The sequence below is a fragment of the Narcine bancroftii genome, chromosome 9, assembly GCF_036971445.1.
Source record: "Narcine bancroftii isolate sNarBan1 chromosome 9, sNarBan1.hap1, whole genome shotgun sequence".
Lineage (NCBI taxonomy): Eukaryota > Metazoa > Chordata > Chondrichthyes > Torpediniformes > Narcinidae > Narcine > Narcine bancroftii.
This window is the reverse complement of record NC_091477.1, coordinates 23,251,203-23,274,572: the sequence shown is the minus strand read 5'-3', so window position 1 is coordinate 23,274,572 and position 23,370 is coordinate 23,251,203. Positions and strand designations below refer to the sequence as shown.

At 41.2% G+C, this 23,370-nt stretch overlaps 1 protein-coding gene across 1 annotated transcript; it reads left to right on the top strand.

The window, feature by feature from the left end:
• Positions 1-20,782: 20,782 nt before the first annotated feature.
• Positions 20,783-22,106, top strand: neurog1 (neurogenin 1). The gene has a single exon (XM_069897770.1). The coding sequence runs from the start codon at positions 20,783-20,785 to the stop codon at positions 21,470-21,472; it is 690 nt and encodes a 229-aa protein (XP_069753871.1). The 3' UTR covers positions 21,473-22,106.
• The last annotated feature ends 1,264 nt before the right edge of the window (positions 22,107-23,370 follow it).

Sequence of the window (23,370 nt, the reverse complement as noted above, 5' to 3'; positions counted from 1 at the left end):
GTGATTAAGCACAAGATGGCAGTATATAACAACCCAAGATTTGTTAAGCAAAACACAATCTGCTGAAGGAACTCAGCCAGTCAAGTCGTACTGGTGGAAGGAATAGAATTGTGCTCAGCTAGGTGTTGTGACTCTGGGGGAGCAGTGGAACAGTGCATGGCTCTAGAAATGAGGAGAACACTCCCACTGAGAAGGAGAAGCAGAGGAGTCATCCCTACAGGACAGTGACCACGCTGGCAGACCACAGAGAGGTCCAGTGGCTAAGGGACCCGCGCAGGATGCGGACGGCTTGCAGTCAGGGGATCCACACGGGCTCCAGGCTGCTGGAAACTGGCTCATGGGAACCTGGAATCAGAGCCAGGATTCGAGAGAGTGCTGAGGGCAAAATGGGTTCTCGAAGGGCCTCAATAACTAAAGGCTTCCAGATCTTGTTGGAGGTTTGGGTCTGGAGCTCAGATTGCTGATGAACAGGAGTCCATGCAGCTGCAGAGGCTGACGGAGTGCTGAAGGTGAGTCCACGGGCACTCGGTGACTCGACTCTGATAGGACTCTTTTTTGCTTCTCTTTCTCTCATACTGCAAGGGACGTCAGGCAACACTAATGACAACTCTTTATCTGCCTTATTGGCAGGTAGAAGGCAATTTTCTGTATTGCACGTTCTGTACCACTACACATCAATAAAGGGAATTTGAATAAATCCATGCCGATGTTAATTCTTAGAAACTATGAAACACCTTCATGCTTCATACTTCATGGATTAAATTCTTCTATCTTTTCAAAAAAAAATTTTTTGCCAATAGCATTTATCTCCTCCTGGGTCTCAATGCTTACAGCCTTTCTCCCCAACAGAAATTGACTATTTTACATTTTAAAAGCAGTCAAACATGCTTTCCCTTTCATAAATCCATGCTCCTTCTATTTTGCAGATTACAGCTTTTCCCCATTATTGACATTATCTTTATTTTTCATTTAGTGGGACCATCTTTGCAATCTTTCACTGTGCAGGAATCATTCCTGTACTTTTGGAATATGATGGTCAAACACTCCACTGCCCCTATAACAATTTATTTCAAAACTCCGGGTTATAGATTTGCAGAATATATCAATTTTCAGAATCAATAATTTCTTCATCTACATTAATTTACTTTATTTTCTCATTTGCACTCAACCTCTGCTTCTCTGGTGTTTCCTAGTAAAAAGACCAAAATGCTATGTATCTTTACCTCCTATGGACTCTGCGTGACATACTGAGTTTCTCCAGCATTTTTGTGTTTTTACTACAGCATTTGCAGACTTCGGAATCAGAATCAGAATTTATTGTCATGAACATGTCACAAAATTTGTTGCTATGTGACAGCATTACAGGTGCAAATGTTGCTATAAATTACCTTTAAAAATAAATAGATTAATGGCAAATAAGAGAAAGTGAGGTAGTGTCTGTGGTTCATTATCCATTCAGAAATCTGGAAATCTGAAAGAAGATGGGGAGAAGCTGTCCTTGAGTCATTGTATGTTCATTTTCAGGCTCCTGTATCTCCTTCCCAATGGCAGAATGTGAAGAGGGCATGGCCTGGGTGGTGAGAGTCTCTGAGGAGAGAGGCTGCATTCTTAACACACCACCTCTTGTAGATGTCCTCAATGCAGTGAAAACTGATGTCCATGATGGCGCTGGCCAAGTTTACCACTCTCTGTAGTCTTTTCCTGTCCAGTGCATTGCCAGCTTCATACCACCCAGTGATGCAACCAGTCAGAATGCTATCTATGTACACCTGTAGAAATTTGCAACATACCAAATCTCCTCAAACTTCTCACAAAGAACACCCACTGGTGAGACATCTTCATGATTGCATCAACATGGAGGCCCAGGACAGATCTTCAGAGATGTTGACACCCAGGAGTTTGAATTTCTTAACCTTTTCCACTGCTGATCTCTCGCTGATGACTAGTTTGTGTTTTCCTGATATCCCCCTCCAGAAGTCCACAATCAGCTTTGTTTTGCTAATGTTGAATGTGAGGTTGTTGTTACAATATGACTCAACGAGCTGATTTATTTCACTCCTGTACACGTCCTCATTACTGTCGGTAATTCTGCTGATAATCATGATCTCATTGGTAATTTGCAGATGACATTTGAATTCTACCTAGCCATACATTCATGGACAGGTGTAGCGCAGTGAGCTAAACACCCATCCTTGAGGTGCAACTGTGTTGATTGTTGTGGGAAGGAGGCATGGTTTCAGATTTGTACTTACTGTGCTCTTCCAATGATCCAGTTGCAGTGACGGCAGTGCCAGATTTAGACTTAGTGAGGCCCTAAGATAATAAACTGGAGACCCTTTGTTAAAAAAATTATGCTAGAAAGTCTCACAAAACTTGAAAACATTTAATTATTTGGCCGGAAATTAAATACAAAATTCAGAAAATGCAAAGCGGAACAATATAAAATGAATGCAAAGCTCCAAATAGAAATGTTTCTTGTGGGCAAAACATGCACACACACACACACACACACACACACACACAGACACACACACACACAGACACACACACACACACAGAAACACACACACAGACACACACACACAGACACACACACACACAGACACACACAGACACACACACACACACACAGACACACACACACACACACCCACACACACCCACACACACCCACACACACACAGTAAGTACACATAAATTTTTTAAACCCCCCAAAAAAATTCTGAAATTTTTTTTAATTTTTTTAAATTTTTCACACTATGAACCATATTGACCAAAATAAACATAAACATTTTCCCCTTGAATATACACAGTGTCATTTTCTCCCATTTTTTCCCCCTCCCTTCCCTCCCTCCATCCCCCCCTCCCCACCCTCTCAATGTTCAACATAATTCAATACATTGAACCCATTAAACAATGTCATCACACAATGAAAATAAACAAGAAAATTGTGTCATCTACTTTTACACACTGGTCAGTTCATTTCGTCTTCTTCTCCTTCTGCCATTTTAGGTGGTGGAGGTCCGCGGTAGGACTTCTCTGTTGTGTTCCATGTACGGTTCCCAAATTTGTTCGAATACTGTGATGTTATTTCTTAAATTATATGTTATTTTTTCCAATGGAATACATTTATTAATTTCCATGTACCATTGCTGGATTCTCAGGCTCTCTTCTGATTTCCAGGTTGACATAATACATTTTTTTGCTACAGCTAAGACTATCATAATAAATCTTTTTTGTGCTCCATCCAAATCGAATCCAAGTTCTTTACTTCTTATATTACTTAGAAGAAAAATCTCTAGATTTTTTGGTATGTTGCTTTTTGTGATTTTATTTAATACCTGGTTTCGATCCTCCCAAAACCTTTCCACTTTCTCACATGCCCAAATTGCATGTATTGTTGTTCCCGTTTCCTTTTAACAGCGAAAACAACTGTCTGATACTGTTGGGTCCCATTTATTTAACTTTTTGGGCGTGGTGTGTAGCCTGTGTAACCAATTATATTGTATCATGCGTAACTTCGTGTTTATTGTATTTCTCATAGTATTTCTGAATTTTTTTTGAGGCCCATGCAGATTGTAAGGCCCTAAACTGCAGATACCCAGGTTTTGGAGCTTGTTGACCAGGACTAAGGGTATAATAGTGTTGAAAGCTGAGCTGTAGTCGGTGAAGAATAGCTTGATGTACATTTTGCTGTTGTCTCAGAGATCCCCAGAGCTGAGTGGAGAGCCAGTGATATTGCATCTGCTGTGAAACAATTGTGATGGTAGGAAAACTGCAGTGGATCCAGATCTTTACTTAGCTCCAAGTTAATTCTGACCATAACCAACCACTCAAAGCATTTCATCACAGTCTATGTGAGAGCTCAAAGCATTTCATCACAGTCTATGTGAGAGCTACTGGGTGGTCGACATTGAGGCAGCTCAACTCTTCTCTTCTTGGGAATGATTGAGGACCTTTTGAAGAAGATGGGGACCTCTGACTCCAGCAACATGAGGTTGAAAACATTTGTGAACACTCCTGCTAGTTGGTTAGCACAGATTTTTCAGTTCCTTGCCAGGAATGCTCTCCATCTTGAGAGGGTTCACCCTTTTGAAGGATATTCTTACTTTTCTCTCAAAGACAGATATCACAGGGTGGCCAGCTTCTCCATTGATTCTCAAAGTTCTCCTTTTCAAAGCTAGCATAAAAGACTTTTGTGTTTCATTCTAATTTATTTTTGTTATTTTCTGTAAAAACAAAATGCTCAATTTCAGTCTGTTTTAACCTTCCCTGTATATATAAAAATAATCTAATGCAAAATACGCCTGTGGGGGGGAAAGTTCAAGATGGATAGATGGCGCACCCTCCCTGTGAATCATGTCCTGACTGCTGTCCTCGTCCCAGCATGTCTTGGACTTCATTTTTATTTGCAGACAGTCGAAGCCGATTCCGGCCCTTTAAACCTGCCCCGCCCAATTACTCCCAAAGTAGCCGTACGTTTTGCAGGGCGGAAGGAACCTGGAGGAAGCCCTCGTGTCAGCGGTAAAAGGCGTGCTGGAGATCTGATGGAGGCGTAACTGACTGTCCACTCTGGTGTTGGTGTCACCATTGAGCCCACGGGCGGAGGAGAGACTCATAAGTTTCTGGATACTCCGCATCTGGCTCTCAGTATTATCCCGAGGAAGGCTGTAATGCAAATAGTCACCCCATTCATTTGCTTGGGGTCGCCGACCTTGTGGAGCAGGTAATTGCAGGTACAGTAAATGCTTTGTATATTTTAATGTTTTTTGTATTTTAATCTATTTTCGATCCAATGTATTTATTTAACTTTTTAATAGTTTTGATCTATTTAACTTAATTTAAATGTCTCTGATCACTGTACACGAGAAAAACACAAGGAAGCCCAGAGAACGGTCAGGGCAAAGGTTGCGGGGGGCGGGGGCAATTCAGGGCAAGTTCTCAGACTGGATCAGTCAGGCTTTCTCGCGGCTCGGAACCTTCCCTCTCGTCTGTCGATTGTCAGGTGCTGAAGGGTAGGCGCATCCGGTGAGACCGGCAAGGAGTGGACGCCCAGCGGTGGCGATTCGGGTGCTGGGATGACCCATCGATTCGACCCTTCTATGCCATTCCGATTTCCTGTATATCAAAGTGTGAAGTCGAGCTAGAATTATTAGCACGTTAGAATTTTACATAAAATAACTATGATTGAACTTGAATGGGGAAAAATCATTCTGGCCAATAAATACGCCTGTGGGGGGAAAGTTCAAGGTGGATAGATGGCGCACCCTCCCTGTGAATCATGTCCTGACTGCTGTCCTCGTCCCAGCATGTCTTGGGCTTCATTTTGATTTGCAGACAGTCGAAGCCGATTCCGGCCCTTTGTCCCAGCAAATCAATACGTCTGCACAAATAATCAGCTGCCACCGAAGCCTCCCTGCACATCTCGTTCTGTGTGCGATCGCAGCAGAGGCGGGACCCCCAGCGAACAGTTGGAGAGGCGGGACCCCCAGCGAACAGTTGGAGACGTTTTGCTTGTGGACAGAAGTTGTGATGTGTATTGGTGACACCAAAGGGAAACGTCAGCTACATGACTCTTCATTGATTATATCACATTCAGTGGGTCACAAAATTGTCAACGCCACTTCACCACCGAAAAATACACTTTATCAAAACCAGATTAATTTCAATAAACTTTCTGAATGGTTTTTATGAAGTTGACTTTTTCCCTTTATCATGTGCAAGCAATTATTTCCACCTGGGAATATCCCAGATCTATTTAACTTAATTTAAATGTCTCGGATCACTGTACACTAGAAAAACACAAGGAAACCCAAAGAACGGTCAGGGCAAAGGTTGCTCATGGTCTAAATCTTCGCATTGCCCTAATCAGTTTATGAAAATTAACCCTGAAAGTACACATATTGAATTATGTTATTTATAATTTTTTTAATGGCAAATTCCCCCCACCCCCAGCAGATCGCCTGCCTGCTTTATCCCCTCGCTCCTTGAGGTGCGCCGAGTGTGGAATATTTATTTAGCAGAAACTTCTTTTCATAGCATTCTTTACAGAAGAATTAAATCTTCCAAATCAAAATAAAATACGTTTTGTGTCGAGAAGCTCATGTATACATAAAGAGTTCTTCTAACAGCCTAACTATAACGGAGTGTGATAACTTCATTTCGAGTTTACGAACGTCATTAGTCAGAACAAAGGAAACCTTCGGGGTGATTCGCGGAGCCGGAATAAACACTGAGGAAACTTGAATAGATCTAGTTGTAAAATACAGCCTTTGGTTGCCTTTCGTAGGGTTAAAATTGGTACTAATGAAACTGAAGTTAAATAGTCCAAATTACTTGAATTATGTCATCTCTCCGTAGTTATCTGGACAGAAAATGCTGGATTTGTGTTAACAGTGCGCGGGCTCACCACTTCACATGCTAAGTGGATGGACATATGGCTCATCTCCATCTTACAGGCGCTTGTGCAGAAAGGGCTTCCAAAGATTCCGATTGTGTGACAAATTACGCTGCAGCCTGAACCGCAAACAAAGGCTGTAAAAATTTGGATCATTACCTCCAGACAACGGCTTTATCAGACTGAAAGGGAGTTTGTAGGATCGCCTGCTCACGGACTGACCTCCACTTCTCAATTTTCCTATTGTTGGTGTATTCCAAGTTATTGCACTTCAAACCATATGGTTAATTTGAACATCTAAGGTGAAGTCGAGTGGATAAAAACACGCACGCACAATCATTCTAATAACTAGTTTGCTACGTCCCCTTAGACACGTATAGGTGCGCCTACAAATCCTCATTTCCAATGTTTAAATAAAAATTGTATTGCGAGCACTGCTGCCTGATGAATGAGGGAAACCATGTAGCCACCAACAGATCAAGGATTGCAAATCATTAAACTCTACTGAGCCGATGAAGTCTTTTCAAACATTTAAAAACAGAACCCGTGAAGCCATAGATCCTGGAGACAAAACTACAAAAGGATTGGTTTCCATAGCTGTTGTAAGCATGAGCGTCCTTTTTTTTAAAACCACGATGAAGCGGGGCCCTCGTAGTGCACAATTGGGCACTGGAGTAAGGAATTAATTACCATTCAGGAGTAATGGCCCTATTCTGTCTAGGCCGGGTTGTATTTATAACGACAGTATAAATAACAAAAAACATCTCTAGTGGCTGTGACGCTTCTACACGCCAAAGGAAGGATTAGGCTACGGATTAACATTTTAAACTCAACCAGACTTTCTGACTCAGATTCTGAACCAATAATCGCATTACGATCTTGGATTAATGATTACTTCAAAATTAAAATATAAAATCAAATTGGTTAAACTTGGATGTGTCTTTCACGGAATGTCAAAAGAATTGCAGGTCCTTTCTATTAAAGATTTCTTCATTCCGGTGTGAGTTGTTTTCGTTCTTGGTCATTTATTCCTTGTTAAAACCTCCTTAAGAAATGGGGGTGATAAGAATCAAGCACCTGCCATGTAAATTTCTCCAGTTCTGCTGGCTTTATAGACATATCCCATTAACAGCTTTGCTGCGCTTGTGTCAATGAATGTGCAGGACGATGTTTTTGTGCCTGCCTCTGCATGTGTGCTTCAACGCGTCTGCATGAACACTTACAGAACACATCCATTCAGTCGGCAACGGTGATCCAAAGCTTCCAGTTGCCTATCACTCCAATACTCCACATTCTGACCTTTCTCTCCTTGGCCTCCTGCACTATTCCACCATGCAGCACAGATTTCAGATTTATTGTCAGAGAATATACCTGACTTCACATACAACCCTGAGATTCTTTTTCCTGTGGTCCAGGCAGAATGACCATTTATTGGTAATGCAAAAAAAAAACCTCTACACAACATACACATGTAAACAAATAAAGAAATGTAAACAAACTGACTGTGCAATACAGAGAGAATAAGAAAAATTAATAAAGTGCAAAAGAGTCCTTAAATGAGTCCCTGATTGAGTTTGTTGTTGAGTCTGATGTAGAGGGGTAGCAGCTGTTTCTGGACCTGGTGGCACTTAGACTTCTTTCCTGATGGCAGCTGCTATAACCGAGCATGTGCTGGTTGGTGTGGATCCTAGATTATTGCTGCTGGTCTCTGATGGCAGCGTTCTTGATGGTGGGGAGGGTTTTGCCTGTCATGTCCTGGGCTGTGTCCACTGGCTTTTGGAGGGGATTAGGCTCAGGAATATCGGTGTCCCCATCCCAGACCTTGATGCAGCCGGTCAGCACACTTTCCACCACACATCTGTAGAAATTTGTGGGGTTTCTGATGTCATTCTAAACCTCCGCAAACTTCTGACTAGAGGCGATGAGTGAACTCCTGAGGAGTAGTAGCTCAGGGATCAGCACCTCTTCCTCCGACTTGATACGTTAGTCTTTGAAAGTCAACAATGAATCAATAATTTCAGGTAATCAGCTATTCCAGTCTTGTATCTCACAGTAACATTATGTTTATTTTCTCTGGACTCATGGTAGTTTGAGGTTTTAGTCACCTCCTTCCCATTACTCCTCCCCTCGACATACAAGTTGCAATTCGTTGTCCTTTACTGTCCTCTGTCAGGGTGACCACCCACACTCGCGTCATTCAATCATTCTTAGTCTCTGCTCTATTCATGAGCTGTCTCCTGCTGCCATTTCACCGCGGCCTCCTTTCTCCGCAACATTAGTTATTTTATCTCCATTGTTTCCCAGTTCTGATTATTGCTCTGTGCTTCTTCCCAGAGATGCGACACAATCTGCTCTATATTTACCCATTTTTGAACACGCCTTTCAGTGCTTTTGATCGGTGTAAATTTGTATCTACGATTGTTCCTGTATTCAAGTTTTCACCTTTCTTACTTTTTTTTTAACTTTGAGGTAAAGATGGAAGATGAATGAGTTCAGGCTGATGAGTGTGAGGGAGGGTTGATTGAAAAAGTAAAGACATGCATTCCGATATCACTCCGACTTCAATAAAATAAATAATTGCGTTCAAAGCTAAATTCTGCGGATATTGACCAGTAATTCAAAAAAACGAGTCGACCTTTCACGAATTTCACATCTACATGGTCCCATAAGAATCCACTTCCAAAAGAAAACCGTGCCGACATGCAGCTCTAACGTGTTGAGTAAAGAACGAGGAGTATCGTATCTTCCTTAGAGCAAGAGCGCCTGTAATTAGTAGCTGTCCAACCTTTCCAGACTATAAATAAACTCAATATAGAACATTTTAAAAACTAATAGACCCCTCTACTCTGATCGCTACGCAACAAATCGTGATACTATCGCAACCCAATCTTCCTGCCTTTTTCCCAATATCTGAAGAAGAAAAAAGTCCATCCTACTTTGAATGAAATCGATGCGCAGCTACAGACCAATATTCCTAATGCGCTGGTTTCTAGAGTAAAAGTTTGCTATAAACAGAAGACCATCCCCGCCTCCTAAACGAAGGGCATTTATCCCAAAATCTAGCATAGTAAATAATCAAGTTAAAAACTGTTTTGGGGCTTCCCTAAAAGCGAGTGTGAGCGTGTACAATAAAAGCCTATACATTGTTCTTGCAGTAGCCCACTTCACGCTGCGAGTGCTTGAACTAAAGAGAAAAAATAATGTCATTGGACTGTAACAAGCAAAAAGAATAGAGAAAACAATAGGTTTAGAAAGAAGTTTGGACAGACGACATGAAGAATTAGACTGAAAAGAGGCAGCATGCAGAAAAGGACAATGCAAGTACTAATCGCCTTGATATATCAGACTTGCCCCGGGACCGAAAACATTGTGTAATTATTTATAAATGACTTTTCCACTCGGGTAAAAAATATAATAGAGACTGCAGGTTCCACGTAAACTGGTCAGAAGTGGCGATACCCCAGAGAAGTTGGATGTAAGGAAAAAATATAATTAATGGCTTTATTCCACATCCATCATGATGAAACAAATGACTTTGCAACATGGATGCAGTATGTCTTTTGATTTTGCACCATTCACTTTGCACTCAAGGATGCTCATTAGAAAATGACCCAAAAAAAAGTTTGCAAAAAGAACTATGGCTTTGTAACGACTGACTGCCCAGGCTTCCATTTCTGTCGGAATCTAACACACTCTGTTCGGAAACCTCTGATTCTCTCTCTCTCTCTCTCTCTCTCTCTCACACACACTCACTCTCTCTCTCACTCACTCTCTCTCTCTCTCTCTCTCTGGATTTTCTCGCTTATTTCTTATGAGAAATTTGGAAAGAGATAAATTAAGTTTTATTATTCACCTACTTAAAGGAGTTGGAAAAGTCACTACATAAAAACGTCCCATGACTCCACAAATTATTTTGTGAATAATGACTGTTGGTTGAAATCACGTGACGTACACTCTGGTGTCTTCCGACTCTGCGTCAATAATTTAGAATCTAATGGTGTATCCAGATTGAGAATTCATAAACTCCTCCGAGAAGAAATGTTAAAAAAAAAGATCCGTTCTTGCAATCCTCTACAATGAATGTACGACTGAGGTATTCATTTCGGCACGTTCCAGATCTTGACCAATCCTTCCATCGCTAACAATTTGATAAGGAAAACGCCAAAATATAAAGCATACCGTATAAAGTGAACAGGTTTTCACATTCAGTTGCTATCCAAGGGTAGATCCAACAGACTCAGTATGAAGAAAGTTTAACTGTGCACGATTAATAATCTATGCAGTCAAGTTTAATGGCAATTAGTGAAAACTGGAACTAAAATCCAAATCATTATATGACACAATGAAGATTATGGGACCAGTCCTTGTACTTTCCTTTATAACTTCTCGAGTTGGACTAACACTGGACTCTGTGCGAAACAGTGCCTAATTTTGATTCAATGGTCCCAAAGGAGATTAATTGGCGTTCTACCGGGGAAGCCTTTCCAACTAAGGCTAACGTAAAGAACAAACCGATCGTAAAGACCCATTCCCTTTCCTTTGATCACACTACCTCTGTTTATTATAATTATCCGTTTAGTTATTCCTAGACGTGATATACACGCCGCCCACTCCCCCGCTCGATTAAACGACCGAAAGACGGTGTTATCAAATGCAATTCTAAACTTTTGCAAATTAACGTTGAGTTTTTATAGAAAATTGGATTTTGCAAGCACAATAATTGAGTCGTTATGGAGCAGTCAGCTAGTAAATTGGTGGTCGTGTGCACCACTTGTGAGGTTACTTCATGTCACAATGGAGCTCACTTTGACACAAACCTTTGGCTGCGTATTGATGCCAAGCTGTGAAGCGCTGATGAACCATCTTTGATGGGTCAACCTATCGAAATATTGGAACGATCTACCCTTTAACTAGATCGTCCTTTCGAGTTTGGATTTTCACATTAATCCAGTGGGAAAGATAATGATCTAACATCCCCAGTACAGTGTTCGCCAAACTGAAATGCCGAAACCCATGAGAAATGAAAGATGAATTGTACTTTGGCTGGTTGACAGATTTAGTTTAATATTGATCCAAACACATCACCCTTGTAGACCATGCAGTGATTTTTTTTTTGTGTGTGTGAACACTGAGGCCACGGAAAATGCAATTCAACTGAGGGCGTAGACGCGCCCACACTGAGTGGAGATGTTTGTTTAGGTTAGAAAGTTGTGTGACATAATCCATTTTCCCAAGTTCAAGAAAACTGCATTAAACATTGACATTTACTTGAAATACGCGGGAGGAAGATCAATTAGCGCAGGAAAGATATTCATAGTTTTTTTTTAACTTCCCGAAATGCTGCGCATTTCCTGATAAAAGCAGTGTTTCGGGAGTTGAACCCCATACTAATAATACCAAGATTCTGTTCCCAAATCCAACAGATTGTTGCCCATCAAAAATGCTCGAACTTCTGGGTAGAGGCAGACCTTGCTTTGCACAGAAAAGCTAAAGCAAAACCATAATTTGGAATCGCAGATCGACTCTTTAGTAGCTTAAAAACCGCATGCAATTAGTTAAATACAAAATCATTTTTACTAATTGAATTGTAAAATATTAAATGATAACCCGCGCAGATGAAGAACGGATAACCAAAAACAAGGCTGAAGTCTGGACTTATTGAAAAGGAATCCAGATTTTTAAGTGTATTTTTAGAATACTCTCTTGGCCAACAACAATTGGAACAATAAACGTTGTTCTTCGGTGTCTCAAGGACATGGATTGTCATTCCAAAGCATTGAGAATTCGCTGAATAATTTATAAATATAAATGTTTGTCTCGAAAATCGCGTCCTGGATCATATTGATATTTTGTCCTCTGCTCCTTTGAATACGTTTAACATAATGATCCCAGTTCATTGTCGAATGACCACCAAGGAAAAGGACGGACACGAAGCATTTTGTAGAAAGGATTTTACAATAAACAAATTGATACGATCTTGTTGGACGGACTTAGTTCCAAATTCTTTAAGGGAAAGCGGTTCTGTTTGCACATGGTGTCTTTTACAATCTCGGAACTTCTGGTCATTTTCACAGCGGTGATTCCGTCTGCCATAATATTTAAAGTTTACATTGTTAATAGTGCTGTCAACAGGACATTTTCTTCAGAATGACCTGCCACGCGAATTAAGACGCTCCTTCACAGTTGAAAGTTCAAGTTCCTCTCCGAATTTGGACGTAATGATACGAATGGGATTGTTCTGCTGGGACGGAACGTGGAGCGAAAGACCACGCCACGCGCTTCTGCAGTCCACCGTGGCTGTGGTTCTTATTCGGATACTCTAGCAATATGTAAAGGACTATTGAAAATTGTCTTGAATCTTCCCTGGACCATGTCGTTTCAGTAGAATTATTGACCAAATGTAGGTTGTAAGTTGTTTAGAAAACTGCAATTAATCTCATTCAAAGCAATAATTGAAGACAAAAACCATTTCAAACAATATGATAAAGTAAAAGTAAATAAACTTCCAAATGTGTTGATATTTTGCTTGAACACTTGTGGCATAAAAATAAAAGTATTGCAAAATTATTCCATTTCGAAAATGAATTCATCATGGGATGTGCTTCTTACTGGCAAGGCTCTTCCTTGATTCCATGGATCATTTCACAGATCAGTTGAGAGTCTAACATGTTGTCCTGGATATAGAATCACATGTAGTCTCCACCAGGTAATTGTGACAGGTTTTCTTCCTCAGATTTTTTACAATACCAAACTAATCAGGCACTTCTGATGCTATTTTTGATTTTGATGCCAGATTTTAATTTCAAAGTTATTTAACTGAAGTTAATTTTCCAGCTAAGATGGGACCTGGCCTTACAAGCCTTGTCTGCACCAAGTAACAAAACCACATTGCTTCCATAACTGCTACAATGCATTCAATGATCTCTTAGTAGTGACCATAATTTAGAAAAAAAGGCTTGTTTCAGGGTCAGCAAATTGTGTGTGTTCCCATTATTACCTTACAACATAATTTAGGGCATAGCCTAGATCAAATCTTACTGATGAAAGTTGCAGTGCTTACTTCACATAGCAGATGATTATCCTGCAAATAATACGGTGTATACAACTGTGCATTTTGCCATCCTCTTAGCTGAAAATATTTCAAAGAATGGTAGAATCCTCTGTGGCCAACAAGCCAATAGTTATAATTGAGCCAACAAATATATATATATATATCAATAATGAGTTTATTGTCATATATATTGTATACAGGCACATTTTTTTTAAATGACCAAAACTGCAATAGTAAACATAATTGAAATGAACAATGACAATAACTACAAAACAAAGATTAATATAAATATTCAAAATGCAAAAGTAAGTAACTCTGGAGTAGGGCAGACAATCCTTTTGTGGTGTCAGAGCAGTGTATGATCAGTGTAATAAAAGGAGTTTCAAGAGCCCAATAGCTGTTGGAAAGAAATTGTTCTTGAACACACTTGACAACAGCTGCTGATAAAGTCTGTGGCAGCCCTTCTGTACCTTCAGGCTGAAGGTAGCAGTGAGAAGAGGTTGTGATGTAAGTCCTTTGCGATGTTGGTGGCCTTCTCAAGGCAGCACATCATAGTGATGTCTTTGGTGGAAGGAAGGTCACAGTCTGTGATGGACCTGGCTATACTTATTATCTTCTGCATCCTTTTGTGTTCCTGGGCATTTAAATGTCCAAACCAGGATGCAATGCAAATCAGTGAACTTTACACAGTTCACCTGTAGAAGATTAGTAGAATATTCAAAGTTCAAAGATAAGATTTATTGTCAGTGTACATACATGACATCACATACAACCCTGAGATTCCTTTTCCTGTGGGTGAGGCAGAATTGCCACTAACTGATAGTACAAAAGAAACTGTATGCAACATACACATATAAACAAATAAAGAAATGTAAACAGACTGACTTTGTAATACTGCCCAAGAGGGAACAAAATCAATAAAGTACAAAAGTAAGAGCCCTTAAACGAATCCCTGATTGAGTTTGTTGCTGAGGAGTCTGATGGTGGAGGGGGAGCAGCTGTTCCTGAACCTGGTGGTGCAAGTCTTGTGGCACCTATACCTCTTTCTTGATGGTAGCAGTTACAACAGATGATTGATGATTACTGCTGCTGTCCAACAGCAGATTCCCTGTACATGTTCTCAATGGTGAAGAGCTGGAGGGTTTTGCCTGTGATGTCCTGGGCTGTGTCTACTAGCTTTTGCAGAGCTTTTTGCTCAGGGATATTGTTATCCCCATACCAGAATCTGATACAGCCAGTCAGTTCACTTTCCTCCACACATGTAGAAATTTACCAGGGTTTCTAATGTCATACCAAACCTCCGCAAACACCTGAGGAAGTAGAGGTGCTGATGTGCTTTCTTCATAATGCTATTCATGTGTTGGGTCCAGGAAAGATCCTCTGAAATAGTGATTCCCGAGAACTTTGCTCACACTCTCCACCTCTAATCCCCAAATGATCACTGGATTGAATATCTTTGACTTTCCCTTCCTGAAGTCACCAATCAACTCCTTGGTTTTGGTGACATTGAATGCAAGGTTGTTATTGGTGCACCTTTCAGCCAGGTTTTCAATCTCCATCCTGTATGCTGGCTCACTGCCTATTTTTATATAATCCACCTCAGTGGTATTGTCAGCAAATTTGTAAATGGTGTTGCTGTTGTATTGAACCACACAGTCGTAGCAAGTAGAGCAGGGAGCTAAGAATGTAACCTTGTGGTTCTCCAGTACTGATGGAGATATTCTTACCAATCCTCAGTGATTATGGTCTGGAGGTGAGGAAATCCAGGATCCAATTACACAGTAGGGTGTTTGACTCAACACAGGTCTTGCTGATTAATTTTGAGGAGATGATGCTGTTGAATGCTGAACTGTATACGATAAAGAGCATCCTGATATATGCATCTTTGCTGTCCAGGTGTTCCAGTGAGATGGCATCCACCATAGATCTGTTGCTACAGTAGGCAAATCAGAAAGGATCCTTGTTGCCACACAGACAGGAGCTGATATGCTTCAACACCCGTCTCTCAAAACACCTCATCACTGTTGGTGTGAGTGCTCTGGTCGATAGTCATTTAGGCATGTTACCACACTCTTCTTGGGCATGAATATGATTGATGCTTTTTTGAAACAAATGGGTACCACATCCTGCCAGAGTGAGATGTTGAAGATATCTGTAAATACATTATAAAGTTGATTCGCACAGGTTTTTAATACTCAGCCAGGTACTCTGTCTGGACCAGATGCTTTCCTCGGATTCACATTCTTAAAGGCAGCCTGCTCGTCAACCTTGGAGACAGACAGGAGAGGATCATCCGGGGTCATGGGGATGTGCAGTGGTAGTTCTTCCTTGTCTTGTGTCAAATTGGTTTGTAGAAGTCATTGAGTTCATCTGGGAATTAAGCTTTGTCATCTTCTACTGCACCAGATTTGGTTTTGTGGAAGATTATGTCATTTAGGCCCTGCCACAGCTGTCGGGTATCCTTCATTGTTTCTATTTTCATCCGGAAATTCCATTTTGCCTGAGAGATGGCTTTCTGTAGGTCATACCTGCTCCTTCCGTAGTGATCTGGATCTCCCAACTTAAATACCTATGATCTGGCTCTCAGCAGGTTTCAGATTTAATTGTCATTCAGGGCTTCTCATTTGGGAAAACCCTGAATGATTTGGTGGGAACACACTCGACAACAGCTGCTGATAAAGTCTGTGGCAGCCCTGATGTAATCATTCAGATCCTCAGCTGAGTTCTTGAACACCACCCAACCTGCTGTCTCAAGAAAGTCATGTAACCATTCTTCATCCTCCTGGCTGTTCTGATCTCTGGTGCCTCTCTTTTTAGGTTCTGTCTGTGCTAAGGCAGAAGGGGCACAGCCAGGTGATCTGACCTGCAAATATACGGTCTCGGGAATGAACAGAAGGCCTTCCTTATTTTAGTGTAGCAGTGATCGAATGTGCTGGGACATTTAGTTCAGCAGGTTACATGCTGGTGGTAGTTGGACAGTATTTTCTTGAGACAGGTCTGGTTAAAGTTGATGACTAAGAAATGCAGTGCTTCGGGGTGGTCCATCTCTTGGTTACTGACAACATCATGCAGATCCACAAGTACCTGTTTGTAATCAGCATCAGGATGGATATAAACTCTCGTGAAATTCACTGATGAGCTCTCACGGTAGATAGGAAGGTCTGAATTTAATCATGATTTTCTCTAAAGCAGTAGTCTACAGGTTTCAGATTTAATTGTTCATTCAGGGCTTCTCATTTGGGAAAACCCTCCAACATCCCTTCACCAGCAGGTACTGACTGAAAAGCACACACTGCCCACTCTGCTAGAATATTCAATGACATGCCAAATCTGCTCAAACACCTTCAAAAGTAGAGGAATTTATGGGCATTCTTCATGGTTACCTCAGTATGCTGGCTCCAAGAAAGGTCTTCTGAATATGGACTCCCAGGAACTTGAAGGTGCTCCACCTCAGACCCATTAATGTGGACAGGTGCATGGCACCTCAGCCTCTTTTTCCTAAAATCAACAATAAACGTCTTAGTCCTGGTAACATTGACAGCAAGATGATTGCTCTGGCATCATTCAATCTATTTTTAATCTCCATGCTGTATTCTGACTTTATTTCTGGTTATTCGATCAACAGTGAATTTGTAAATTGAGTTGGAGCCATACTTGGCTATGCAGTCATGCATAAACGGGGAATAGAACAGGGAATTAAGCACACAGCCTTGGGGTGTGCCTATGTTGATGGTTGGTGTGGAGATGATGTTGCCAATCTAGACTGATTGGGAATTGCCCATAAGGAAGTGGAAGATCCTGTTTCAAAGAGATGGGTACTTTAGTTTGATCATAAGTTTTGCTCCCGTGATGGTGTTGAGCACCCAGTTGTAGTCAATTAACAACAGCCTGACCAAGAGTTCTTGTGGTCTAGGTGATCTAACACAGAGTGGTGGGACAGTGAGATGGCATCTGCTCTAGACCTGTTGCAACCATAGGCAAAGTGAAGTAGGTCCAGCCCTTTATGCCACAGAAATTGTTCTGCTCCATAACCAACCTCTCAAAGCTCTTAATCGCGGCAGATGGTCATTGAGGCAGGCCACCTTGCTCTTCAGAATAATGAAGTAGGTAGAGACCTCTGACTGCCTTAGAGAGAGGTTGAAAATGTCTGCAAAAAACTTCACCCAGTTGGTTTGCACAGATTTTAAGGTATACGTATGGGCCAGACGTTAGTTTTTATTCGAAGATTCACCCTCCTGAAGTTTCTATTCAGTCAATCTCAGAAACTGGGTGCAGAGAGTCGCAGCGGGCTGAGGGGACTCGCGAGGGTGCTTTATTGTTTCGGAAACCGGAATGGAAATTGCTGAGGAAAAAGTCACCAGTGGATATATAATAGGCGGTCTCAGGTTCATGAAAGACCATCAAATTGAGCAGTATTTCCAACATTTTTCTTTTCTTATTTCGGTTCCTGAAATTCACTTTGTATCAATGAAACAGATCACACGGTTATTATCGTTTTGCTGCCTGTGACACTTGCTCTGAGTTCAAAAACTTTTGTAAGAGTGGACTAACAGGTTCAAATGTAGTTTATTGGCTGTCAGGTGTTTTTGCATGTTTGAAGCTGCTGTCAGTTGATATATATATATAGATGTATCTTTTTTATGGCTCCCATTTCCCCGGTACCGTCTAACCAAACTCTGCAGTGTAATCTTTCGCTGTTTGCTTGCCAAATTTACAGAAAAAAAGGTTCCCATAATATCTTCAATCGACGACAAAGTTGGGAGAAATCTCAGTTTTATCCCAATTTAAAATGTGTCAAAGAATCACGAGGGGGCTGTTGTAAAAATGCTGCTTTGGTAATGATCAATCAGGATAAACCAGGCTTGTAAAAAAAATAAACATTCACATCTTATTCACACGGCTGGATTATCCGACAGGTGCGCCTTCTTAGCTAGACAGTGTAAAAGAGAAACTAGCAGGTTTAGAGTTGGACAGCAGAGGAATTTGAGGTATGCTCCCTCACTCTTAAAAAATTCACTTCTCTTAACTGACTCATAACTCCAATATTTTTAATTACCTTATTGTGTACAAAATGCATCATTAAAAATATTCATCGTTTGATTTAAAACTCCATATTGTCTTGGCTGTGGTCTTCGATATTCTATTAAGCATTTTGTTTTCTTGTATTTTAAGTATATATTTTCAGCCCTGAAATTCGTTTGGCGATAAAGCAAGATTTCATTTACTCCTTAATTGCTTGACTTAATATCAGGAAGATATGCTTTTTTTAAAAAAAAAATCTCATACAGAAGTAGAAAAAAAGTAATCATTCCCTAACTTATAAAAACAGAGAAACACAAAACCTGCAGATGCTGAAATCTTGAAGAGACCAAAAAAAATTGTTGGAGAACTCGATAGGTCAGACAGCATCATTGGTTAGTCAACGTTTCAGGTCTCAACTCTTTAACGGGATCAGGAAGTAATTTGTGAATGTTCGTTTTATCTTTCTGTGAATTAAGTGGGTGGGCGCAGAAGGACATTAGACTCAGAATCATTTCAGCACTGAATCAGACTCTTCAGTCAATTAGTAAGTGCTGCCTCGTTATAGTAGTTGCTCTCTGGTTCCTTGCCCATTATTTCCCATTGCCTATTTATTTCTCTTCTGAAACCCACGAACGACCTGTTTCTATTATCAAGATGGAAAGTTTCTCATAAGGTTTTACAAGTTTTCAATTCCAAAAAGTGGACTGCATGCAATATCTAAAATGCACGTGCAACTATTCCAATATTGGAATGTGGGTTTTCTTTATCCAATGCTTGAAGAAGGTTGCTTGCTCATGTTTCGTTCCTGCTGACCTACGGCTCTGGGCAGTGACGGCAGGGTCGAACGTCATAAGGAAGAGAGAGGACAGCAATTTCGCTTGAAAGCAGACCAAGGTGTAAAGAAGCGTTCTGTTCTGCTCATCCACCTGCACAGATCTGATTATTGTCTCTGATTGTTGTTAATACATACACTATCAAGCCCGAATATCCAGGCATCTGTGCACATCCTAAAACATCACCTCACGGACTTGGATGGCATGTTGTCGTTTTCAATTATTTCTCAGGACGGAGATAGTCAGTCAGCAGACGTTTGTGCAAAATTGCAAAACCATCCTCGCGCTGAGAGTAAACGTGAAGATTTTCGCTATTAAAATATTTTTTTTTTAGCATGGGAATGATACAATTATTCCGTTGGTTTGGGCCGCAATAATATTCATGCAATGTGTCCTTATCGAAAATTTACATTGAATGTTCAGATCAATGCTAACACTCCAAGGGGTGAATAACATAAAAGGAGCTGTTGTTCCAACTAGGAATTATTTGCTGTGCGTATGTCTGAACAGGTTAGTTTCATTAATATGTAATATTCTTCAGGTACACTAAAGTCAGGTGGCTTAAATTCTAAAATGCCAATCTCCTTGAGTAAATATTTAATAATGGTCTATTGATGGTGTCGTATTTATTCTGAAATGCGGCAGATTTACAGGTAGTGAACGAACATCGAAGCTTTCTCCTAAGTATTGTCAACGTCAAGGTTGAGTGTTGGAAACTTTAACATTAAGACAGACTATATCCTCCAAAGTTGTCAGTGAATAACTGACCATATGCATTCATTAAATGCACAATTTTCTTTTAGGTCTGGGCGCGGAACGCGAAGAATTGCTGCTTGGTGAAGGCGACAAGCTGGGAGCGTGCCTGACCCGCGGGGTTAATCAGTGCTCTCCGTCCCGGACTAATGAACCTCGCGGGCGGAGCCGAAGATCGCGTGGCGGCGATACAAAGGCAAAATCTCATTGGTCCGTATCGCGTGCCGCAGATCCCATTTGCTCCTCGCATTGGTCGGTTGGGACAGTGTATCAATTAAAGGCACGCTCCCGGGGACGCCGCCAGTGCCGGGGGTGGGGGTATAGGTGGGCATAGAGATAAAGATTATGCAAATTGGAGGGAGCGTGGCACGGGGCAAACCTGATGCAGTCATTCTGCTATTCGAGGGGTGGGTGGGGGGGGGGGTGTTATTGTTTCAGAGCGTATATAAACCGTTTTATTTAGTCGTGTGCCAAACTCGTTGCTCACACGAGCTTATTGCACAACATCAGAAGAAAACAACTTAAGTCGCGTGTCGTTCGAAGTCATTGCAACAGGAGGAACTTCAATAACATTCTGGATCCAACTTTGTCACTGTTAATCCCGTCTTCGACGTAAGTACTGGGTTATATTCGACCTGTTTGAAATGTCTCTTCCACCGAAATGCCTGCTAAACACCCTGATGTTCTTCTGTTGATGTGTAATTTGTTGCTTTCATTTCCTTTAGGATGGATTGCTCATATTCCGACTATGAAAACAGCGAGCTGGCGTTCCCACTGACAGATGAGGAAGACAGCGTGAACTTCATCATTGCATCATCCTTGTCACCAGTGAGTAACCCCTCCGCAGAGTTGGTGCCGGGGCAGACCCCTGGTTTAGAGTGTGAGAGACCAGACGACCCGAGAGACAAGAAGCGCAAACCAAGAGGTCGGTCGAAAGCGAAGCCTCAAGCCGGCCTCCATTTGGTGAAGAGGAGCCGGAGGACGAAAGCCAACGACCGAGAGAGGAACAGGATGCACAACTTGAACTCTGCCCTGGATAACCTCCGCGGGGTCTTGCCAACTTTTCCCGACGACGCCAAGCTCACGAAGATCGAAACGCTGCGATTCGCTCATAATTATATCTGGGCCCTGTCTGAAACGCTGAGGTTGGCCGACCAGTGTGTGGACGGCGGCCTGAAGCAAGTTATGCTACCCAGTTACCTGAAAACGGTAGAGCCTCCTAGTCCAGGCAGTGATGCGGGATCCTGGGTGACAACGCCAACCCCATCTCCAGCAACCAGCTGTACTTCCAGTCCAGCCAGTCCTTCAACCTCCGAGGACTACGCATATAAAAGACAACCAGACAGCATCTTCTCGTTTCGCACTATACAAAAAGAATTCCTCAACGAGGTGACCTGTTTCAATCTTTACCACTGAAGAGTTACAAACGAAATTCAAAAGCGACTGTTTCACAACTATGCCTTAAAATTGCATGATCGATGTTTTATTGTAAAACAATTGTCAGCAAGGATAACCAGTAGGACATTGTTTTACATATGTATACTGGTAGTTATTTTATTTAGATAGAATCGCAGCGCATCAAGAACATTTTGTCGATTTACTGCTTGTTTCAGATACTGGGATAGAAGTAAAATGATTTGTAGCGCTCTAAAGAGTTGTCACCTTTTTCAAACCATCTTAAACTTTTTCCCTCTGTGCACTTTTCTGATTTCCACAAAAGCTTTCTTTGTCGGTCTTCGCAGAATAGACATCAGCCTCTGTTAATGCGATTTAGGGTCAAAGAGAGAGAGAGAGATTTGTTGCTGCAGACGAGGTGAAAAGTCAGCTTTACAATTTGTAAAGTGCTAATGAAGAAAAATGAGCGTGGAAATTTAGTTTGAACGCCCTGACAATAGGATGAAAGGAACAGAGAAAAGAGACAAGAAGCGGGGTTCATGCATTATGGATCCCGACCTCCGGCGCAGTTGTTAGGGTCTTGGTTTTTGGACAGGGGGGGGTTCAGACGTATCGGGGCAGGATGTGTCTTATTTATTCAAAAAGAAGCATTCATATGAAGATGTATTTTTTTTGTATATAAAGAGTTTATTCTATTATGTATTCATCTCAAGTTTAATGTTTTGGTTCTTACATGTTTTTGTAAATAAAAAATAACGTTTTTACAAATTACTTCGTGTCCACTTCATTTGGTTTATTAAACCTAAAATTTCAAATATTCACTTAATCTATGATTGAAATAGTTTCGAAATGGAATTGTATGGGTTTTTCATTTTCCCAAATAAATAGCTACTACATAAACTCCTGCCCGTGAATCCCTTTGCCTGCTATTGAATCAGAAATAAATTTGTTTTAGATGTGGGATTTCAAATCTACTAGCCGATAATCTTTGACAATTTCTATGCTTTATTAATCACAACTTTAATATGGAAAGAGAACTGTCCGGACGGATATAAACACGGAAACGCCCCCTTCAAACTGTCAAAGCAGAGTGAATTTATTTGAACCAAGCCAGTCGGTCACACGAACCACCTCTCTTGACTGACAATAGAAGTTCTGCGGCCGAGGGAATAGTGGTCGTTCCGTCCTCGAGGGATCAAGAACTAAGAGCAGGACTGAAAACCCCAGCCCCACTCCCCCGCATCGCAAAATAGTAAATATCCAAGTGGGAAGGAGTACAAGTTGTAAGAAATATGTTTAACGAGAACTGATCTCTTCTGATGTGTTTCAAAGGGTCAGTGGAATTGGTGTTAAAACATTTCATATTGGTTTTTTTTCGAATAGTGAATTTAATGAAATAAAATAAACCCTTCATTTATTCAGAACCATCAAATCAATACTCTCAGGAACCCCCGCTCCCGCCCCTTCCCTTGGGAGGCTGGACTGCTTCGCTCGGAGTACTTTGTGATCTAGCCAGGTGATAGAGACAATCTTGTAAATGCTCGTGTCTGGGGTAGAACTGGGGCTTTCGCTGCCTCAAGAAGATTCTTAAAAATCTAATTACAATAACGCGGCGTCATTCATCTCAACTGGGGAAGTCCTGACAGCGCAACATCGCCAACGGGAGGAGAAATAACAACGACGTGCTCGGATGCAATCGACTTGAAGCGATACCACAATCTGGAACAAAATGAACACACGCTGAGCGAATGAACTCAATATCTTTGTTCAAAGTCGTCTCTACTTTCTGTATATAATATTAATGGACGATGGAACTTTGAAATAAAAGCCAGTCATTTTAAAGCTAAAATCTATTTCAGATCATAAAACGTAAAATATCGACAGTCACAAAGTATTTGAAGCCCTCATATCTACAAGGC

What these genes read in the sequence shown, in the direction of transcription:
- neurog1 (XM_069897770.1), top strand. Translation starts at nt 20,783, where the DNA reads ATGGATTGCTCATATTCCGACTATGAAAACAGCGAGCTGGCGTTCCCA.